At 47.6% G+C, this 18,275-nt stretch overlaps 1 protein-coding gene across 2 annotated transcripts; it reads left to right on the top strand.

Moving 5' to 3' along the window:
- The first annotated feature begins 6,523 nt into the window (after positions 1 to 6,523).
- KLK13 (kallikrein related peptidase 13) lies at positions 6,524 to 14,356 on the top strand. 2 transcript variants are annotated; one of them, XM_081807699.1, is made up of 6 exons: positions 6,524 to 6,644; positions 7,099 to 7,185; positions 10,898 to 11,087; positions 11,291 to 11,559; positions 12,666 to 12,802; positions 14,147 to 14,356. In XM_081807699.1, the coding sequence occupies exons 2-6, from the start codon at positions 7,134 to 7,136 to the stop codon at positions 14,333 to 14,335; spliced, it is 837 nt and encodes a 278-aa protein (XP_081663825.1). In that variant the 5' UTR covers positions 6,524 to 6,644; positions 7,099 to 7,133; the 3' UTR covers positions 14,336 to 14,356. The 2 variants fall into 2 exon arrangements, with proteins under 2 accessions (XP_081663825.1, XP_006739793.1); XM_006739730.3 differs by having other exon boundaries at positions 6,541 to 6,691.
- Positions 14,357 to 18,275: the final 3,919 nt, after the last annotated feature.

Raw genomic sequence — 18,275 nt, 5'->3', positions numbered from 1 at the left:
GCCTAGGTTCCCTCCACTACCCAAGCCATAGTGCAATGACTATTTGGGGGCATGCGCCTTATGTGCCTATAGAAGACTTCTCTGGAATATTCACAGGAGTGAGACCATTGGACCAAAAGTCCTACTCTTAATCAATTGCACCAAGAACTGGCAGGTTTTTGTCTAGATAAGAGGGATTCCTATCTCCCCACACCCTCAGCAATGCTTGCAGTTCATTCTGCAAATGCAAGTCACATCTGCATGTGACGAACGTGAATTTTCATTGAACTTTATTGAATATTCATCTTTATTCAATATTTTTTTATTTTTATTTTTTTTAAAGATTTTATTTATTTATTTGAGAGAGAGAGAATGAGAGAGAGCACATGAGAGGGGGGAGAGTCAGAGGGAGAAGCAGACTCCCTGCTGAGCAGGGAGCCCGATGCGGGACTCGATCCAGGGACTCCAGGATCATGACCTGAGCTGAAGGCAGTCGCTTAACCAACTGAGCCACCCAGGCGCCCTCAATATTTTTTTAATGCTCATCCAGCAAATAGTCACTGAATTTTATTATACGCTGGGTACTGTTCTAGAACAAAACAGATAAGCACTTCTGGCCCCAGGGAACTCACTTTGAAAGGAGAGGCAGACAGGAAGTACATAAATGAATAAGTAAAACATGAAGTATTACAGATGGGAGTGCCTTGGACAAAAGTCAAGCAGAGTAAGTGGGATAGAGAATGTCAGAGGAGGGATTTTAACCAGGTGGTTGTGCAATGAAGGGTTAACTCGGCAGGCCTGGGTTGTCCAAAACCTGTACAGAAAGAAAGGGTTGGCCCTTGCTTGTTCTTCTGCCTGATAACAGTGTCTTGGTTGACCTGGGGGCCTTGGTCATGCCAGATAGTCTCTCCTAATAAAAATGACATGGTAGAGGCCTTGGAGCGTGTTGTATCTGTTTGGCCTCTGCAGGTGTTAGAGACTAAGGTCAGCCGCGCAAGCAGACAGCCATGTGCCTGATCCCCATTGAGAACCCTGGACACCAAGGTTCAGGGGAGCTTCCCTGTTGGCAGTACTCTGCATGTGTTATCACACATAGCTGCTGGGAGAAGGAAGCACAACTCCACGGAGAGACGTCATCCCGAATCTTGCGGCTGGTCTCTCCCGGACTCTGCCCTATGCGCCATTTTCCTCTGCTTATTTGATGCTATATTTGTACGTGTGATAAACCAAAACTACGAGTATAGCAGCTTCTCTGGGTTCTGTGAGTCCTTCTATTGATCCGTTGCACCTGTCCTGGGAATTCCCAACTAGAGTGGTCAAGAAAATCTTCAGAGAGAGGAGGACAAGAAGGGAAGAAACCATGCAGACATCTGGCTTGGACGAGGCTCTGAGAGTGTGCCTGGCATGAGAAGGGTGGGCAAGAGGAGATAATCAAAGATGTCTAGAGGCTTGTAGGCCACCATCAGGAAATGGGACATTCACTCTGAGTGATGTGGGAGGCACTGCAGGGTTTTGAGAAGAGGACTGACCTGCCCTGACTCACATTCTCTTAAAAGGTCACTCTGGCTGCTGTGTCAAAAATAGGGTGTAGGTGGACAGGCCAGAAACAGGGAGGCCAGATAGGAAATGTGCAATAATCCAGGTGGGAGATGACGGTGGCTGGGAGGGCCCAGATGGCAAAGATGGAGGGTGTTGAGAAATGATCAGATTTGGAATCTATTTTGAAGGCAGAGCTGACAGGGTTGAGTAAAAAGATGGTTGTGTGGCGTGAGAGAAGGAATCCAAAGGAGAGATGAAGGTTTTCACTTTTGAAGACTGGAAGGACAGAGAGACCACCGATGGAAAAGATCAAGAGGAGCCTGCTCGGTTTTGGACATGCAGATGTGAAGTAGGCAGTTGCATGTCAAGTTGAGTGTTCAGGAGCAAGGTCTGGCTAGAGACTTAAATCTGGGAGTCATCAGCATGTAGATGGTATTTAAAAACACCAGGCCTGATGAGATCACCAAGGGAGTGAGCGTAGACAGAGGAGAGGAGAGGACCAAGTGCCGAGCCCTGAGGTGCTCCGCCATGTAGAGACAGGACAGGAGAAAGCAGCACCAGACGCGAGTGAGGAACAGCCACTGAGCTATGAGGAAGACCAGGAGGGTGAAGTGTCCCAGAAGCCGAGGAAAAATCTCTTTGAAGGAACAGGGAGTGATCCACTTGTTAAACGCTGCTGATAACTCAAGTAAGATGGGTTCAGCAACACGGAAGTTATTGGTGCCCTCGACAGGGATCTGGCTGGTGGCGTAGTGGGGGAGAAAGCCTGCACAGAGTGGGCTCAAGAGAGAACAGGAGGACAGGACTTGCAGACAGTGAGTGTTGCCGACTTTTTAGAGAAGAACTGTAGTCATGGGGAAGAAGAAATGGGGCCAAAAAAAAAAAATCCTGAAGGAGAGCCTGAAGGTTGAGAGGTTTTGTTTTTTTGTTTTTGTTTTAATTCTTTTAATGGAACATGGGAGCAATTGCAGCATGTTCGTATGTTGTTGTTGTTGTTTTTTAAAGATATAATTTATTTGACAGAGAGACACAGCGAGAGAGGGAACACAAGCAGGGGGAGTGGGAGAGGGAGAAGCAGGCTTCCCTTGGAGCGGGGAGCCCGATGTGGGGCTCGATCCCAGGACCCTGGGATCATGACCTGAGCCAAAGGCAGACGCTTAACGACGGAGCCACCCAGGCGCCCCAGCATGTTCGTATGTTAATGGGACTGCTCACTGGGGAAGAAAAAAATGGATGCAGACAAGGGAGCGCGGAAGTGTTGGCTGGAACAGTGTCCCCAGGGAGGTGAGAGGGGGGTAGCAGGCACAAGTGGAGCGGTCTGTCTTAGACGGACGCCCAGACTGTTCATCTATAGAAATAGGAGAGGAGGCAGAGGATGTGGGCACAGATACAGGTGGGTGGCAAGACTGACCTTTCTAGTTTTTGCTATTCTGATGGGTAAAAAATTGGTTTACTGTTGCTGCACAGGCAAGATGATGACTGGGGTGACATCCTTCCCAACATGGACCCAGCTCTAGAGAATTTATGGGTCTCCACTCTGTGGGCATCTTTCTCTCCAAGAGCACGAGTCCAGTTTCTCCCCAGGCTTCTCAATCTCTCCATCTCCATGTCTTCATGCCTCTCTCTCCCTCTGCAATCCCTCTGCCCTCTCCCACCCACCCTGTCTTTCTATCTCTGTGTATTTATCCCTTTGTATCTTTCTCTGTCTCCCCCTCCCTTCACGTTTGTGTCGGGGCCTCTCCTCTGAGGCTGGGTGTGGGGCCAACTTTCTCATCCCAGCCAGCACTTCCAACCAGAACTTCCAGTCCTTACTTGACAAAGAACCCCATTTTGAAGCCAAGCTAGGGTGGGGCCTCTGGAAACTTCAGGCTACCTCCATCTCCAGATTTACTTTTTTAACAAGCACATTTGTGGTCCTTGGTCTGTGTCAGGCTCTCGTGTAAGCACCTTCAAATATTAACTCATTTAACCCTCCTAAATGAGACATGGAGATCCTATGCTATTGATAGTGATGTTTTACAAATGGGGACACTGAGGCACAGAGTGGCCATGTCACTTGAATTCATGTCACTTGAACAGTCTAGCTCCAGAGTCTCAGTTCTGAAGCACTAGGGACACTGCCTCTTTTTCTAGTCCTTTCTCCAGCTCTGCCCTCCGTTGGGGGAAACACCCTGATCTATGAGACAGTACACCTGGATTTGGTCTAGTGTGTGGTTTTGGCAGCTCTCTGCCCTCCATGGGCTCCAGTTGCCTGACTGATCAGGTGAGGGGGTGGAATGCACCCAACTCTCGGTGGGCCCATGACCTCACTTCAACGTGAGTCAGGCAACCTAAGTCCAGGCCAGTCATAAACCCTAACGTCAGCATTGACCTGGTACTCATCCCAAAGCAAACACCAAAGCCAGCCACCCCCTCTCCAGGTTCCAGCCCTTCCCAAGCAAGAAAGGCTTTTCTGGAATTGTGGACCCAGGCCACAAGAGGTCATAGGTACTCTGACTTCCCACACAAGCTTGTCAGTCACCTCACTTAACCCGCCTCCTCCCTCCTCCTGCATCTTCCCTCCACCCAGCCTGAACCCAACACTACTCAGGAAGAGTGAATTCATTGCCCACTCTGGGGCCAGCCATGTGAGGTGGGGGGGAATTTCATGGTGAGGAGAGACAATGCTCTTTCTGTCACCTTGAGAGGAGTTCACAGCTATAAACCAGCCCATTCCCACCAAAACCCTACCCCAACATAGACACTCAACCTCACATCTAGTCCTCATTATTACCATCAACCCCCAACACCAGCTCAGCTATATTTCAACACTTCCCTTCCAAATCCTCATTCTTGGCTCCATCTCCAACCCCAACCTAATAGGACTCCATCAACATTCTTATCCTCAGATCCTTCCCATCTAGAAATCAATCCTATCCTCAAAACCAACTCCTCACCCCATCCTCACCCTGTGTCTATTCTCCTCCCCAAGCTCACTTGCATTCCAAATGCTATCATCAGAACTATCCTAAACCTGTCTACAAACTTTTGCTCCTAATGTAGGGAGAAAATGTGAAAGACTTTGACATGGACCCAACAGATGTCTCTGATAGAAAATTAAATGGGCTATCTGATTTTATGAGGTCTCTGCTTCTATTATTGTCTTTGAGCTATTTTACATCTCCATAAATCATAGACAGCTGATAGCAATGCAAATCATTCTTGTCCATAACTGTGCAAATGAGTTTTGGCAGGTGGAAATACAATCAATTTCCCTACCCCCACTCATGTACTGTAAACCAGTTTTGTATCTATTTATAAATTCATTTCAGCATTCCTTATTGCCTCTACATGTGCAGTTCTTTGTAATATCTTACTAGCTCCATCATTTATTAATAAATCAAAATAAGATCTTTGACATATATTTATCTTTTTTTTTAAAAGATTTTATTTATTTATTTGACAGAGAGAGACACAGCAAGAGCAGGAACACAAGCAGGGGGAGTGGGAGAGGGAGAAGCAGGCTTCCCGCTGATCAGGGAGCCCGACATGGGGCTGGATCTCAGGACCCTGGGATCATGATCTGAGCCGAAGGCAGACGCTTAACGACTGAGCCACCCAGGCGCCCCGACATATATTTATCATATATCTCCTATATATAGAGAGAGAGTCATGGTTAGATCCTTTTTTAAAAATTTATCTTTAAAAAAAAAAAAGCTTACCTTCTGACACTAGATTTGATCCCTATATCCAAACTTAAACTCCTCCAATATGGACTACACCAATTTTGATGTGAACTCTCACTCTGCCCATCTTAATCCCTATCCTTATTATGATAACACCACTGCTCTCTCCAAACTTCATCTGCTCCCCATCCCTGGCTTCCTTCCAAATTCTGACCCCACCTCTGCCCTCCTTAATCCTGTCCCCTCCACCCCCTAAGGATTAAGTCATGGCCCCACCCAGTCACAGTTCCAGGAGGCACCTACTCATTCCCAAAACACCACCTCTTCCTCCTTCCTCTTCCCCATCATCCTGGCCCCCAGAGCTTTCCGATTCCTGTTTCTCCCTGTCCACCTACATGCATCCCCATGGACTCCCTCACCCCAACTAGCCCTGTTCCTAAAAGACCATTTACCCAAAATATTGCTTTCCCCGGGGCCCCATCCAAGTCCAAGTACAGTTGACTTTCTATCCACCTATCTGAAGATTCCCTTCTTGCACCTGATGCCTGTGGGGGTGGGGTAGGGGAAGGGGAATGGTGGGAGTAAATTTAGGCATCCCTGTGTTTTTCAGAAGGTCTGGAGATGGAGTTGGTGTTGGAGATGGAGTTGGTGTTGGAGATGAAGCTGGGAACTGGAATTTGGATGTGTTGGGTTTGATGTTTGGATAAACTTGAGATAAGGCTGTTGATGGGATTGGGTTTGGGGACTAGGCCGACCACAAGGAGTATGGTTAAAATGAGGGAGATAGGAATAAGGTGGAATATCGCCATCTGGGAGCTGTTGGATATAAGGACACGCACAGGGGTTGGAGAGATTAGAAAGTGGGATGAAAGGGCGCCTGGGTGGCTCAGTCGTTAAGCGTCTGCCTTCGGCTCAGGTCACGATCCCAGGGTCCTGGGATCAAGTCCCACATTGGGCTCCCTGCTCCAAAGGAAGCCTCCCTCTCCCACTCCCCCTGCTTGTGTTCCTGCTCTCGCTATCTCTCTCTCTGTCAAATAAATAAATAAAAATCTTTAAAAAAAAAAAAAAAGAAAGAAAGTGGGATGAAAAATGGGCTGATGTTAGAGAGAGTCATGGGAATTTCGGGTGGGTTTGAGGAAGGAAAATAGCTTTCCCCTTTCCTCTAGGTGGATTCTGCTGCCCCAAAGTTCACAGCGGGTTCAACTGGGGCCTGGGCGGGGTCAGATCTGGGTTCCAGCTTGTCCTGGAAGCTCCGCCCCAAGAGGAAGGGCCAAGCCCAGGTTGGGGGGGGCGGGGCGCTGGCAGCCCCCTGCTGAGCCATTGGGGGTGGAGAGGGGGAGGCCAGTAACAGGGAAATGCTGAGGGCACTGGGGGAGGGAATTCAGAGGTTAAAAGCCATGGGTCCGGGCTGAAGTTGGAGGCAGCTGGCGGCGAAGCTCTGCACCCGGGCCTCTCACCCTGGTAGGGGGCGGGAGCGTCAGAGGGGAGGAGTGGGAGAGGAAGGAGAGGTGAGGACGGAAAGGAAAAGAGGGAGAACAGCTGAGTCAGGGAGATGGAGAGGGAAGCCAGAGGTTCAGTTATAGAGATAGAAATCTGCAGAGCTGGAGAGGGTAGCGAGGGGGCGGAGAGCAGCGGGAGAGGATACTGAGGCACCCGCTCGCTAGAGTGCACGGGTGGACGCGGGCGCACGCTCTCTGGAGTGCTCGGGTGGACGCGGGCGCACGCTACCCCAGCCCCTCCTACCTCCTTACGGGGTCTCCCCACCGAGGATGAAAATTAGGGAGGGGGTGCAGATTCCAGGGTCAAGGTTCTTAGTGAAGGAGATTCAAGATTGGGAAGTGCAGGAGCAGTGGTGGGGAGGAGGGGCGGCCAGAGATGGGGGTTCAGCCAGCCCTTAACGCCCACAACTTCTCAGGCCCCGCCCGCCCTGCCCCCCATCCCGGAGCCGCCATGTGGTCCCTGGCCGCTGTGATCGCCTTCCTGACCCTGGCCTTGTCAGGCGGTAAGAATGCGCGGGGGTGGAGGCGGGGTGGCCACCGGAACAATGATAGGAGGGGTCAGGCCAGGAGGAGGGGGCGTGGGAGCCCCGAGCTCCGCCCACCGCCCACTCGGGGTCGGATCCCGCGCGGACAGCCCCAGAGCTGCCTGCTTGTCCCTGTGTGACCTGGTTTCTCCGATGGGGTGAGCCCACTCTCCCCACCGACCCCAGGCTCCTCCCTGGGGCGTCCCAGATCTTCTGGGGCCCGCTCTATTTTTAAGTCTTCTGGATCTTCCCCACCCGCCCCTTCCCTGATTTCCCGCCTCTGCAGTGGGAAGCCCACTCCCACCCGCAACCCCTGCCCCTGCAGCAGGCCCCTCACATTCAAGGCCTCCCTGAGAGAGAGAAGAGTGAGACTCGGGTTCAAATCTTGATGCTGCCACTTTGAGCAAGTAAGTTAGCTTCTCTGTGTTTTTTTTCATCTGTGAAATGAGAACATAGAAGTCCCTATTACAAGAGGTTGTTGTGAATATGAAAATAAGCCAGTGCACAGCTGATAGAAGGGGCTGGCAACTTAGTCATTATTACTTTATTAGAAGTACTCGCTCTTCATTCTCAGCCGCTTCCAGAACCTTCTAGTTTGTTCTTCCTTTAATCCTCGGCGTGACCCCACACCTGATTCCACCCTGAGTCGGTCCCAAATATTTCTCTTCAGTTTAAGCGCCTTTTTGCAGGCAAATTCTCTGGAAACCCCATTCAGGCGTCATCCATCCATCCATCCATCCATCCATCCATCCTTGCAACCAGCCATTTAACCAACAGCTGTTGAGCACTAGGCACTGTGCTGGGTGTTGTACAAGTTCCTGCTCTTAACACCCAGAGCCTCGCGGGGAAGGATGCACACATTATTCAAACAATTACCCAAATAATTAGTTAATAATTACAACTGTGACGGGAGGTGATGGCTTCAAGGAGCCAAGCCAGGAGCCTAGAGATGTAATGGAAGCTCCTGGTCTGGAAGGCCCTGCCCCAAAGGACTAGACCCCTGAGCTGAGACCTGAAGAAGGGAGTAGTCCTTGGGCATCTGGCACCGGGCATGGGGCAACATCCTTGGCCTGAAGGTGGGGTGGTTTCTGCCCTTTGGCACCACTCCCAGGACTCGTGCCCATGTCTCAAGCCCCTCCTGGGTACCACGCCCTGGGCTAGGAGCTCCAATGCGTCTTGTGGAGCCCGCAACAGCCTTATGAGGTAGGAGTACTACAATTAGTCCGGTTTCACAGCTAAAAACCTGGGACTGAGACAGCAGGTCCTTCCCCAAAGACACTGGGGGTGCCTGAGTCAGGATCCTGATCATGTTGCCTGCCCTGTCTCCAGCATCCTAGACTTTAGGTTCTGGCAACCATCTTCATTATTTTAGATCTAATGGTCTGCTTAGAATCAACTTTTTTTTTTTTCTTAGAGTATATTAAAGATTTTATTTATTTATTTGAGAGATCAAGAACGAGCAGTGGGGAGGGGCAGAGGGAGAGAGAGAGAGAAGCAGACTCCCTGCTAAGCAGGGAGCCCGATGTGAGACTCGATCCCAGGCCTCGGAGATCATGACCTGAGCTGAAGGCAGCCGCTTAACCAACTAAGCCACCCAGGTGCCCCATTAACTTACAGTATATTAAAAGTAAAGTTTATATCATTGTCCTAAATGGAAAAGAGCATCCTTTGCTATAAATAATAGGTAAGAGGAAAAAAATACATCCTGCACAATGTGACAAAAACAATGTGTTTCTTGGGTTGAATCATCTTACATTCCCAGTGCTGCACCCTTTTGGACCTCCCCCAAAACAGTGACTGTAGATGGTTCAACTTAATAACTTTTAGGTTGCTGGCAAAAGGCTTCTGCTTCCTGGTTTTAAAAAGTGAGCTCAGGGGCGCCTGGGTGGCTCAGTCAGTTGAGCTGCTGCCTTTGGCTCAGGTCATGATCCCAGGGTCCTGGGATCAAGCCCCACATCGGGCTCTCTGCTCAGTGGAGAGTCTGCTTCTCCCTCTCCCTCTGCCTGCCTCTCTGCCTACTTGTGCTCTCTCTCTCTGAAATAGATAAATAAAATCTTTAAAAAATAAATAAAAATAAAAAGTGAGCTCAGCGAGGATTAGAGAGGTGTTAAAAGCAGAGTAGCCCCATCATGAGACGTTCTTCCTCAACAAAATCAGGACTGGAAGAGAACTGGGCAGTGACTCTGTTTCCAAGGCTGCAATTTGGTGTCACTCATGCCTCATCTCCATACCACCTAAAATGACCTTGTGCCCACCAATGACTCCTGTTCCCAATTTTGAGAACCACTGAGCTAATCTTGAGGCTTATGCAGGTGGGAGAGCTGGCCCACAGAGGAGAGGAACCTGCTGGCCACAGAGCTGGGGACCTCCTGTTGTAGCTAATAATTAATGAGAGTCCTCGCTGAGCATTTGCTTAATGCCAGGTACTGTGCCCAATGAGAGATGTTTTCTTTTTCTTTTTTTTAAAGATTTTATTTATTTATTTGAGAGAAAGAGAGCCCAAGCAGGGGAGAGTGGCAGAGGGAGAGGGAGAAGTAGGCTCCCCACTGAGCAGGGAGCCCAATGCGGGGCTCGTTCCCAGGACCCTGGGATCATGACCTGAGCCGAAGGCAGATGCTTAACCGACTGAGACACCCAGGCGCCCTGAGAGATGTTTTCCTGCTTTACAGCTGAGGAAGCTAAGGCTGGTGATTGGCACAGGAATGTAAACAAATATAAAGAGAAATTAGTAGTGAGCATGGTTCTGATGAAAATCAACTGGGGGGGATGTAATAGGGAGTGACTGGGGGTCTGGGAGGGACACTATTAGACCAGGTGGCCAGGAATCTGGGATGGCTTCTGAGGGGGTGATATTTGAGCTGAGCTGAGCTCTCAGAGTCAATAAGGACACAGACACATAACCTGTAGATTCTGAGTGCCATCAAGTAGAATATTTCCTATATATGATGTCTTATGTCTGTCCTGTCCAATATGGTAGCCACTGGCCATGTGGCGCTCTTGAGCATTTCAAATGTAACTGGTGTGGTTGAAGAACTGAATTTATTTCATTTCAATTAGTTTAAATTTAAATATCCACATGTAGCTAGTGGCTACCATTTTGAGCAGCACAGAACTAGATAAAGAACTGTGTCTGGAGAATGGGTCCACGAGTCTGGAACAGAGTGTGTGAAGGGGACAGGTAGGAGATGGGGCCAAAGGGGCTTGCAAGAGTCCAGTGATAGAGTCCTGCAAACTTTGAATTTGAGAGTGGTTAGGCTATGGGTTGTATTTAAAGCCATAGAGGCACCCAGTAAATACATGTTGGAAGGATGTATGGATGGATGGATGGATACATACTTACTGCCTAGGTAGATGTGTAGGTCAGTCTCATCCCTATTCCTGAAATCCATCCCCACGGTGGGATGAGGAAATGCAGGTGGGGAGAAAGTCAGGCTTCCGCTTACCCATCAGAAGCTTCCTTGTTGCATGAACTCTGAACCCCCGACGGAGTTAGCACTTGCGCGGAAAAGGACTTCATCATCTCTTTGCCCTGACTCATCTCCATTACATGGAAGATGGCAACTCCTAGAGGCCAACAAGTGAATCATCAGTTCCTGGTCATCCAGAGCAAAATTCTGACCCTCTCCCCAAGCCCAGTGCCTCCTTCCCCGCCCCGGACCCCAATTTCCTAACATTTTCTCTTCTTCACCAGGCATCTCTCAGGAATATCCCAAGATTCTCAATGGCACCAATGGGACCAGCGGATTTCTCCCGGGTCGCTACACCTGCCGCCCCCACTCTCAGCCCTGGCAGGCAGCCCTGCTAGTTCAAGGGCGGCTGCTCTGTGGGGGAGTCCTGGTCCACCCCAGATGGGTCCTCACTGCAGCACACTGTCTGAAGGAGTATGTGGGGGTCAGGGCAGCATGAGGGTAGGGACGAAAATGGGACTGGGGTGGTGGGAGAGTGAAGCTAGATTGAGATGAGGTTGGAGTTGGGGCTGGGGTTGGGAAGGGGATTGGAGTTGAAGTGTGGAAGATGTTTGGAGAGGAGGAAAGTGGTGGAGATGGGCTTATCCTCTCTAATCACCTCCTTCCTGCACCCACAGCGGGTACAGAGTTTACCTGGGCAAGCATGCCCTGGGGCGCTCGGAGGCCGGAGAGCAGGTGAGGGAGGTAGTCCGCTCTATCCCCCACCCTCAATACCAGAGCAGCCCCACCCACCTGAACCATGACCACGACATCATGCTTCTGGAGCTGCAGTTCCCAGTCCAGCCCACGAACCACATCCGTGTCCTGCCTCTCTCCCACAACGACCGTCTCCCCGCTGGTACCTGCTGTCAGGTGTCTGGCTGGGGCACCACCACCAGCCCCCAGGGTAGGCACCCTCACAGGTGGCCTGAGGTATCAGTGGCTGGGAAAACTGGGGCAGAAACAGGAGGGAAGGTTGGAGGAGGATTCCTTTATATATATAAATAACAGAAGATGTATAGTTAAATGTTATGTATCACATATGTGTGTTTTATATATATATCCTTCATATAAATATATAAATTTATAAATATATAAAGTTATATATGTCACATATATCCTTTATATAAATGTCTATTTATATAGTTATATGTCATAGATTATGTAGTTATAGATACTTTAAAATATATTTAAATTTATAAATATGTATAAAGTTATGTTATATATATATCTTATGTAAATGTACATAGAGTTGTAAAGTTATATTATATATAATGTTATAGATCAAATATCATATAAACTTACATATTCTTTATATAAATATATAAATTAAAAAACAAATATGGTAGCATATGCTATATATCACATGTATATTTATATAAATATACATCACTATACATTTGTATATGCAGATTATATAGATTGATTTTTCTAAATCATAAATCCTATATTTAGATATGTTTGAATATAAGTTATGTATTATATAAATTATACATTTTAATACATATTTAAATAAATATGTAACATAAATTTGATATTGGCAGGTATGTATTTGTTAAACATAAGGAAATGGAGGTGTATCCTTTGTGTATAAATTACATGTGCATGAATAGAAAGTTGATCCTTATAGCAGCAAGGGCCCTTTGCATCTTCTTACTGGTGCCCAGGCTTCCTTCCATCTCATTCCCTCTTCCTCCCTGACTTGCCATCTCTCTTCCTTGTTTTCCCCATCCCCAGTCCTCTGTCTCTCACCATCTCCCACCATCCCTCTCCTCGGCTCCCTCCCTTTTATGGTTCTTCCTTCCCAATCTCGTGCATTCTTTCCATCTTCCCCTCCACTTCCCTCCTGTTTCTCTCCACACCTGCCTCCTCCATCACTTTCCCCAGATACATGTCCCATCTCTTCCCCATCTTCCCCCTTCCATCCGTTTTCTACCGACTGTCCTGTTTAACTCCCACCCCATAGCCTGTCCTAGACAGACATCCTTAGACCCTCCTCTCTCTCCTTCCCAGTGAGTTACCCCCAAACCTTACAATGTGCCAACATCCAGCTACGCTCAGATGAGGAGTGTCGTCAAGTCTACCCGGGGAGGATCACACCCAACATGCTTTGTGCCGGCACAGAGGAGGGTGGCAAGGACTCCTGCGAGGTGAGAACAAGGGGGTGGTGGGTTGCTGTGGGCCACGATGAGAAGCAAGGATGGAGGTGGGGACAGATGCTGGGGGGAAGGGACTTGCTTCTAGCCTTGAAGGAAGCAGTCTTTTAAAATGACATGTCCCCTAGCATAGAGGGTCAAGATAAAAAGAGAGTACCCATGGCTGTAGAATATAATTCACCGTAAGCCTTAGCTTTGACTGACAGTGGCGGCCCAGATCCCTGTGTTGAGATTCATAAAAGTTAGCGTTCTTTCGGACGCAAGTGACAGAAACCCAACTCCAACCAGCTTAAGCAAGACACACTGGCTTTTGTAACTGAAAAGTCCAGGGGTATCTTGCTTCAGACACAGATGGATCCAGGTGCACAAATAATATGTTTAGGACTCTGTCTCCTTTCAACTCTGCTCTTCTCTCTTCTGTTTTTGTCTTCATTCTCAATTAAGCTTTTCCCATGCAATAGCAAGATGGCCCCAGCAGCTTTGGGCTTACATCCCACCTTCCTAAGCAACTTGACTAAAAAGAGTTTTCCAGTTGTTTACGTAAACATCTTGAGTGTGAGTCTCACTAGTCTGACTTAGGTCATGTGTCCTGGACCATCACTCTGGCCAGAGCTGTGGGATTCTCTGATGGACCAAGTCTGTCATGGGACTGACTATGTGGGCCAGGAAGGGGCAGGGATAAGCAAGGATTGAGGGAAAGGGAGGGGACTTTCCCCAAAAAAAGAAAATCAGGAGGCAGTTACCAAAATAAGGGGAAATAATACTACATGGGCAAAAACCTCCACAAACACAAGAAACAAAACCTATGTTCAATAGAGGAGGCTTCTGAGACTGAGTTTTGGTTCAGTGGGAAAGAGCAGTGAATGAATTAATGATGTGTGCCTCGATTAATCAGTGACGTCTGTCTTGGGTCCAGGGGGGAGAAGTGGAAATACATGTGTGGCATACCCTAACCAGATGTGGATGAGTTTACTCAGTAGTGAGATGGCTCCAGGGAACCATAAAAGCACAGCAGAGTTGGGGGGTGGGGGGAGGCAGTGCCAGAGAACTGGGAGTGGGCGTTCAGGTAAGGTGTCACCACTCTGATGAGACTGAGGAGCAGAGAAAAATGTGGAGAGAGAAGTCTTACTCTTGGTCTCCATGTGCATCCAGCTCCATCTTTCCCTTTGTGTCTCTTTTGTTTGTCTTCTTGTCTTCCTGTTTCTCATTCTCTCTGTGTGCCTGTCTTTCTTTGTCTCTGCCTCTGAGTGTGTCTCTATTTTTCACTCTCTCCCACATGTCCCAGCCTGTGCCCTTGGCTCCACCAAGGACCCCACCTCTCTCTCTTCCCCCACTCAGGGCGACTCCGGGGGCCCCCTGGTCTGTAATGGAACACTCCATGGCATCATCTCCTGGGGAGACTTCCCATGCGGTCAGCCAAACCGGCCTGGTGTCTACACTCGAGTCTCTCAGTATGTTCTGTGGATCCAAGACACAATTCGAAAACATAAAACCCAGGACCAGAAATGGACGAAGGGCCCACAATAAAAGCCTGGTTGGCTCACCTGCCTCCTTCCTCCCTCTGTGCCCTCCTCACTCCATTTGTCCAGTTAGCCCAGCCCATCTTGGCCCCTCCCAAAGTTCTACTTGAACCAGTGATCCATGTTCTCAGTGTGTCTGATCCTAGCTGACGTTTCGTGTTTCAAAAGCATTCAGTCACTTCCAATATTATGGTCTCCCAGATACTGCATCCTGAAACACCTTGGTACCCTGAACGTTCCAACCCAGACAACATTCCAGGACTCCCACTGTTTCAACATAATCGCTGATAGCCATCTGAATGTTCTGTCTGTGGAACACACTAAATACACCCATTGGCCCGTCTCAACAATATTCTCTGTCCCGTGAATGGAACTTCCTTGACAACATCCTATACCCCTTCAAATATTTATTTATTGCCAACATTCCAGACACTTCTGTGTTTGGTGCTCAAGAAAGTTCTAGACTCCTGTGATATTTCATCCTGAAAATATGATCTTGTGCCCAGAATCTGCCCCAACAATATTCTAGGCACATCTGAATGATTAATCGCATCACAGCTAATATTGAATCCTCATAAAGGTTCATTCTCACATAGTTTGGGGTCTCCCAAGTGTCCCTTCTCTACCTACATCCCACGTTTTGCCAGTATTCCCTGTCTCTGAATCCCTATGCCCACTAAAGGTCACTAGCACACTAGATTAGCATTCTGGGGTTCAGTACCCAGAAGGGCCTCCATGCCTAGACCCTATTATCTGCCAAGTATTCGGTCTTTTTATCTCCCCCACAAGCATCTTTGTTCAGTGACCCCAAATGCAGTGGTTAAATGCTCAAGCCACCGTGTCCTTGCTTTGAACAAAACATAGAACTCACTGCCCCTCTATTTTTTCATCTGTAAGTGGGGATCGTCATTGCTCCTCATAGCACTGTTATGATTTTTTATTTATTTTTTTAAATTTTATTATGTTATGTTAGTCACCATACAATGCATCATTATTTTTTGATGTAGTGATCCACAATTCATTGTTTTCATATAACACCCAGTGCTCCATGCGGTACGTGCCCTCCTTAATACCCATCACCGGGCTAACCCATCCTCCCACCCCCCTCCCCTCTAAAACCCTCAGTTTGTTTCTCAGAGTCCATAGTCTCTCATGGTTCATCTCCCTCCGATTTCCCCCTCTTCATTTTTCCCTTATGATTAATGTTAAGCACTTCCATTATTATTATTCGCATGGTTCTCTATAGAACATCATCTTAGGGTGTCAACAACAACCCCTCAAATTTGCAGTGTCCTAAAAGTGTTCCATTTGGGGTTCCTGGCTGGCTCAGTTGGTAGAGCATGCAACTCTTGATCTCAGGGTCCTGAGTTCAAACCCCACTCTGGGCATAGAGCTTACTTAAAACAAAACAACAAAAAAAGAAGTTACTTTTTTCAGCATTTGTTCAATGCTGACCATCTGCAGCCACCCTCCTGGGTGTTGGTAAATACAACTTTATTTATTTAGCAAATATTGGCACTTATCACGAGCCAGGCACTGTTGCGGGCACAGCTGATAAACAGTGAATTAGATAAAACTTCTGCCCTGTAGAGCTTGCGTTCTTTGCAAGGAGACACAATTACAAAAAAAAAAAAAAAAAAAGAATAAGGAGATAGACTGAAGTGGCAATGTGAACCATGGCAAAAAAGCAGAGACAAAGGATAAGGAATGTTGGGTTGGGAGAGTGAGTGGAGTTGCTATTTTATTTTTTTATGTAAGTTCTATGCCCAACGTGATGCTTGTACTCATGACCCTGAGATTGAGTCACATGTTCCACCGCCTGAGCCACCCAGGTGCCCCGGAGTTGCTATTTTTTATTTTTTTTAAAAGATTTTATTTATTTATTTAACAGAGACACACAGCGAGAGAGGGAACACAAGCCGGGGGAGTGGGAGAGGGAGAAGCAGGCTTCCCGCAGAGCAGGGAGCCCCACGCGGGGCTCGATCCCAGGACCCTGGGATCATGACCCCAGCTGAAGGCAGATGCTTAACGACTGAGCCACCCAGGTGCCCCCAGAGTTGCTATTTTAAATAGGATGGTCTGGGAAAGAGCCCTGAGATGGTGACATTAAAAACAAAAACAAAAACAAAAACAAAATAAAACAATGAAAGGATGGAGGGAGAGAGCCAAGCGCACATCTGGGGAGCAGCGCCCCATGTAGAAAATACAAGTACAAAGGCCCTGTGGCAGAAGCCAGCCTGGTGCACCTGAAGATTGGGAAGATGGTGAAGAGGTTGGTGTGGAAGTGACTGCACTTCAAGAGCTCAGGCAGGAGGTGAAAGTTCTTGGACCAGGTGATGTTCTCAGGGGAGTTAAGGAGGCAGATTCTGGATCTGCTTGAAGAGCTTGTTGGACAGTATCTGCTGACATCAGATGAAGAAGCCAAGGAGACCTCAATGCTTTGGCCTGAGCAACCGTATACTAAATGGAGCTGCCATTTACTAAATTTGGGGAAATTTTGGAAGGAAGAGATTTGCAGAGGAATACTGGGAGTTTTTGTTTTGAAGTGTTTATTAGACAGTCAAGTGGCAATAAACTCTGTCCTCAGGGGATTTACAGAAAATTAACAACTAAACTAAACTAAATAACTGCAAATTGTGATGATTTCTATGTGATAATAAATGTAATCCATGAAGCATCTAAACAGGGTTCTGTGTTAGAAAATTAGAAGGGAGGCTGTTTTCCACAGGTAGTCAGCAAGGGCTTCTTGGAGGAGGTGGCATTTGGCTGAAGATCTAAAAAGTGAGAGGGATCCATACTGTGCAAAGAACAGAAGGAGGGAGCCATTGTCTTTCAGTGTCCACCATCCCTGTTTCCTATCGGGGAGACTGTAGTTTAGTGTTTAAAAGCACAGGGGGTGGGGGCTCCTGGTTGCCTCATTCGGCAGAGCATGAGACTCTTGATCTTGAGGTTGTGAGTTCAAGCTCCATGTTGGATGTACAGATTACTTAAAAATAAATAAAAATGAATAAATAAAAGCACAGAGGATGGAGTCTGAAGGATCTGGTTTTGGATGGAAGAATCTTTATCTTTTGTGAGTGTCTGTTTCCTCCTCTGGTACTAACAGGACCTACTGCTCAGGGTTGTTAAAAGATTGACATTTAGGGGCGCGTGGGTGGCTCAGTCGTTAAGCATCTGCCTTCGGCTCAGGTCATGATCCCAGGGTTCTGGGATCGAGCCCCGCATCGGGCTCCCTGCTCGGCGGGAAGCCTGCTTCTCCCTCTCCCACTCCCCTGGCTTGTGTTCCCTCTCTCGCTGTGTCTCTGTCAAATAAATAAATAAAATCTTTAAAAAAAAAAAAAAGATTGACATTTAAAGTCTGCACTCAGCCAACTTCTCAATCAGAGCAGCATGATGTAGTAGCTAAGAACAGAGTTTCTGAGGCCAGGCTGCCTGGGTGTGAATTCCAGCTCTGCTGCTTATTTAACCCCATGACTTACCTTCTTCATGCCTCAGTTTTCCTACCACTCAAATGGGTATAACACTGGTACTTAACACCAAATTGCATAAAGACCTAAAAGCTAAGGGTCGAACCATAAAGCTAATGGAAGATAATGACAGAGAAAATTTTTGTGACTTAGGGGTGAGGAAAGACTTTAAAACTTCAGATGGACTAATCATAAGGCAACAATTGTTTAATCTGACTAAGGATTTTCAGTTCAACAAAAGACAACAGGAACAAAGTAAATCAATGGGTGAAGATACTTGCAAAGTGTAATATTGACCTGGTGTTGGTATCTAAAATGTGCAAGGAAATCCTGCACATAAACAAGAAGAATACTCAGGGCTATGAATGCATCTGCAGAGGAGGAAACAAACAGGAAGTTAAGATGAAAGGTGTACAGACTTATTAGTCATCTAAGAAACACAAATACAAATAACAACCTCTTTATGTTTATTAGATAGAT

The sequence above is a fragment of the Leptonychotes weddellii genome, chromosome 16, assembly GCF_054177405.1.
Source record: "Leptonychotes weddellii isolate Sample4059 chromosome 16, ASM5417740v2, whole genome shotgun sequence".
Taxonomy (NCBI): domain Eukaryota; kingdom Metazoa; phylum Chordata; class Mammalia; order Carnivora; family Phocidae; genus Leptonychotes; species Leptonychotes weddellii.
The sequence above is the reverse complement of the archived record's forward strand: the minus strand, read 5'-3'. Positions and strand labels throughout refer to the sequence as shown.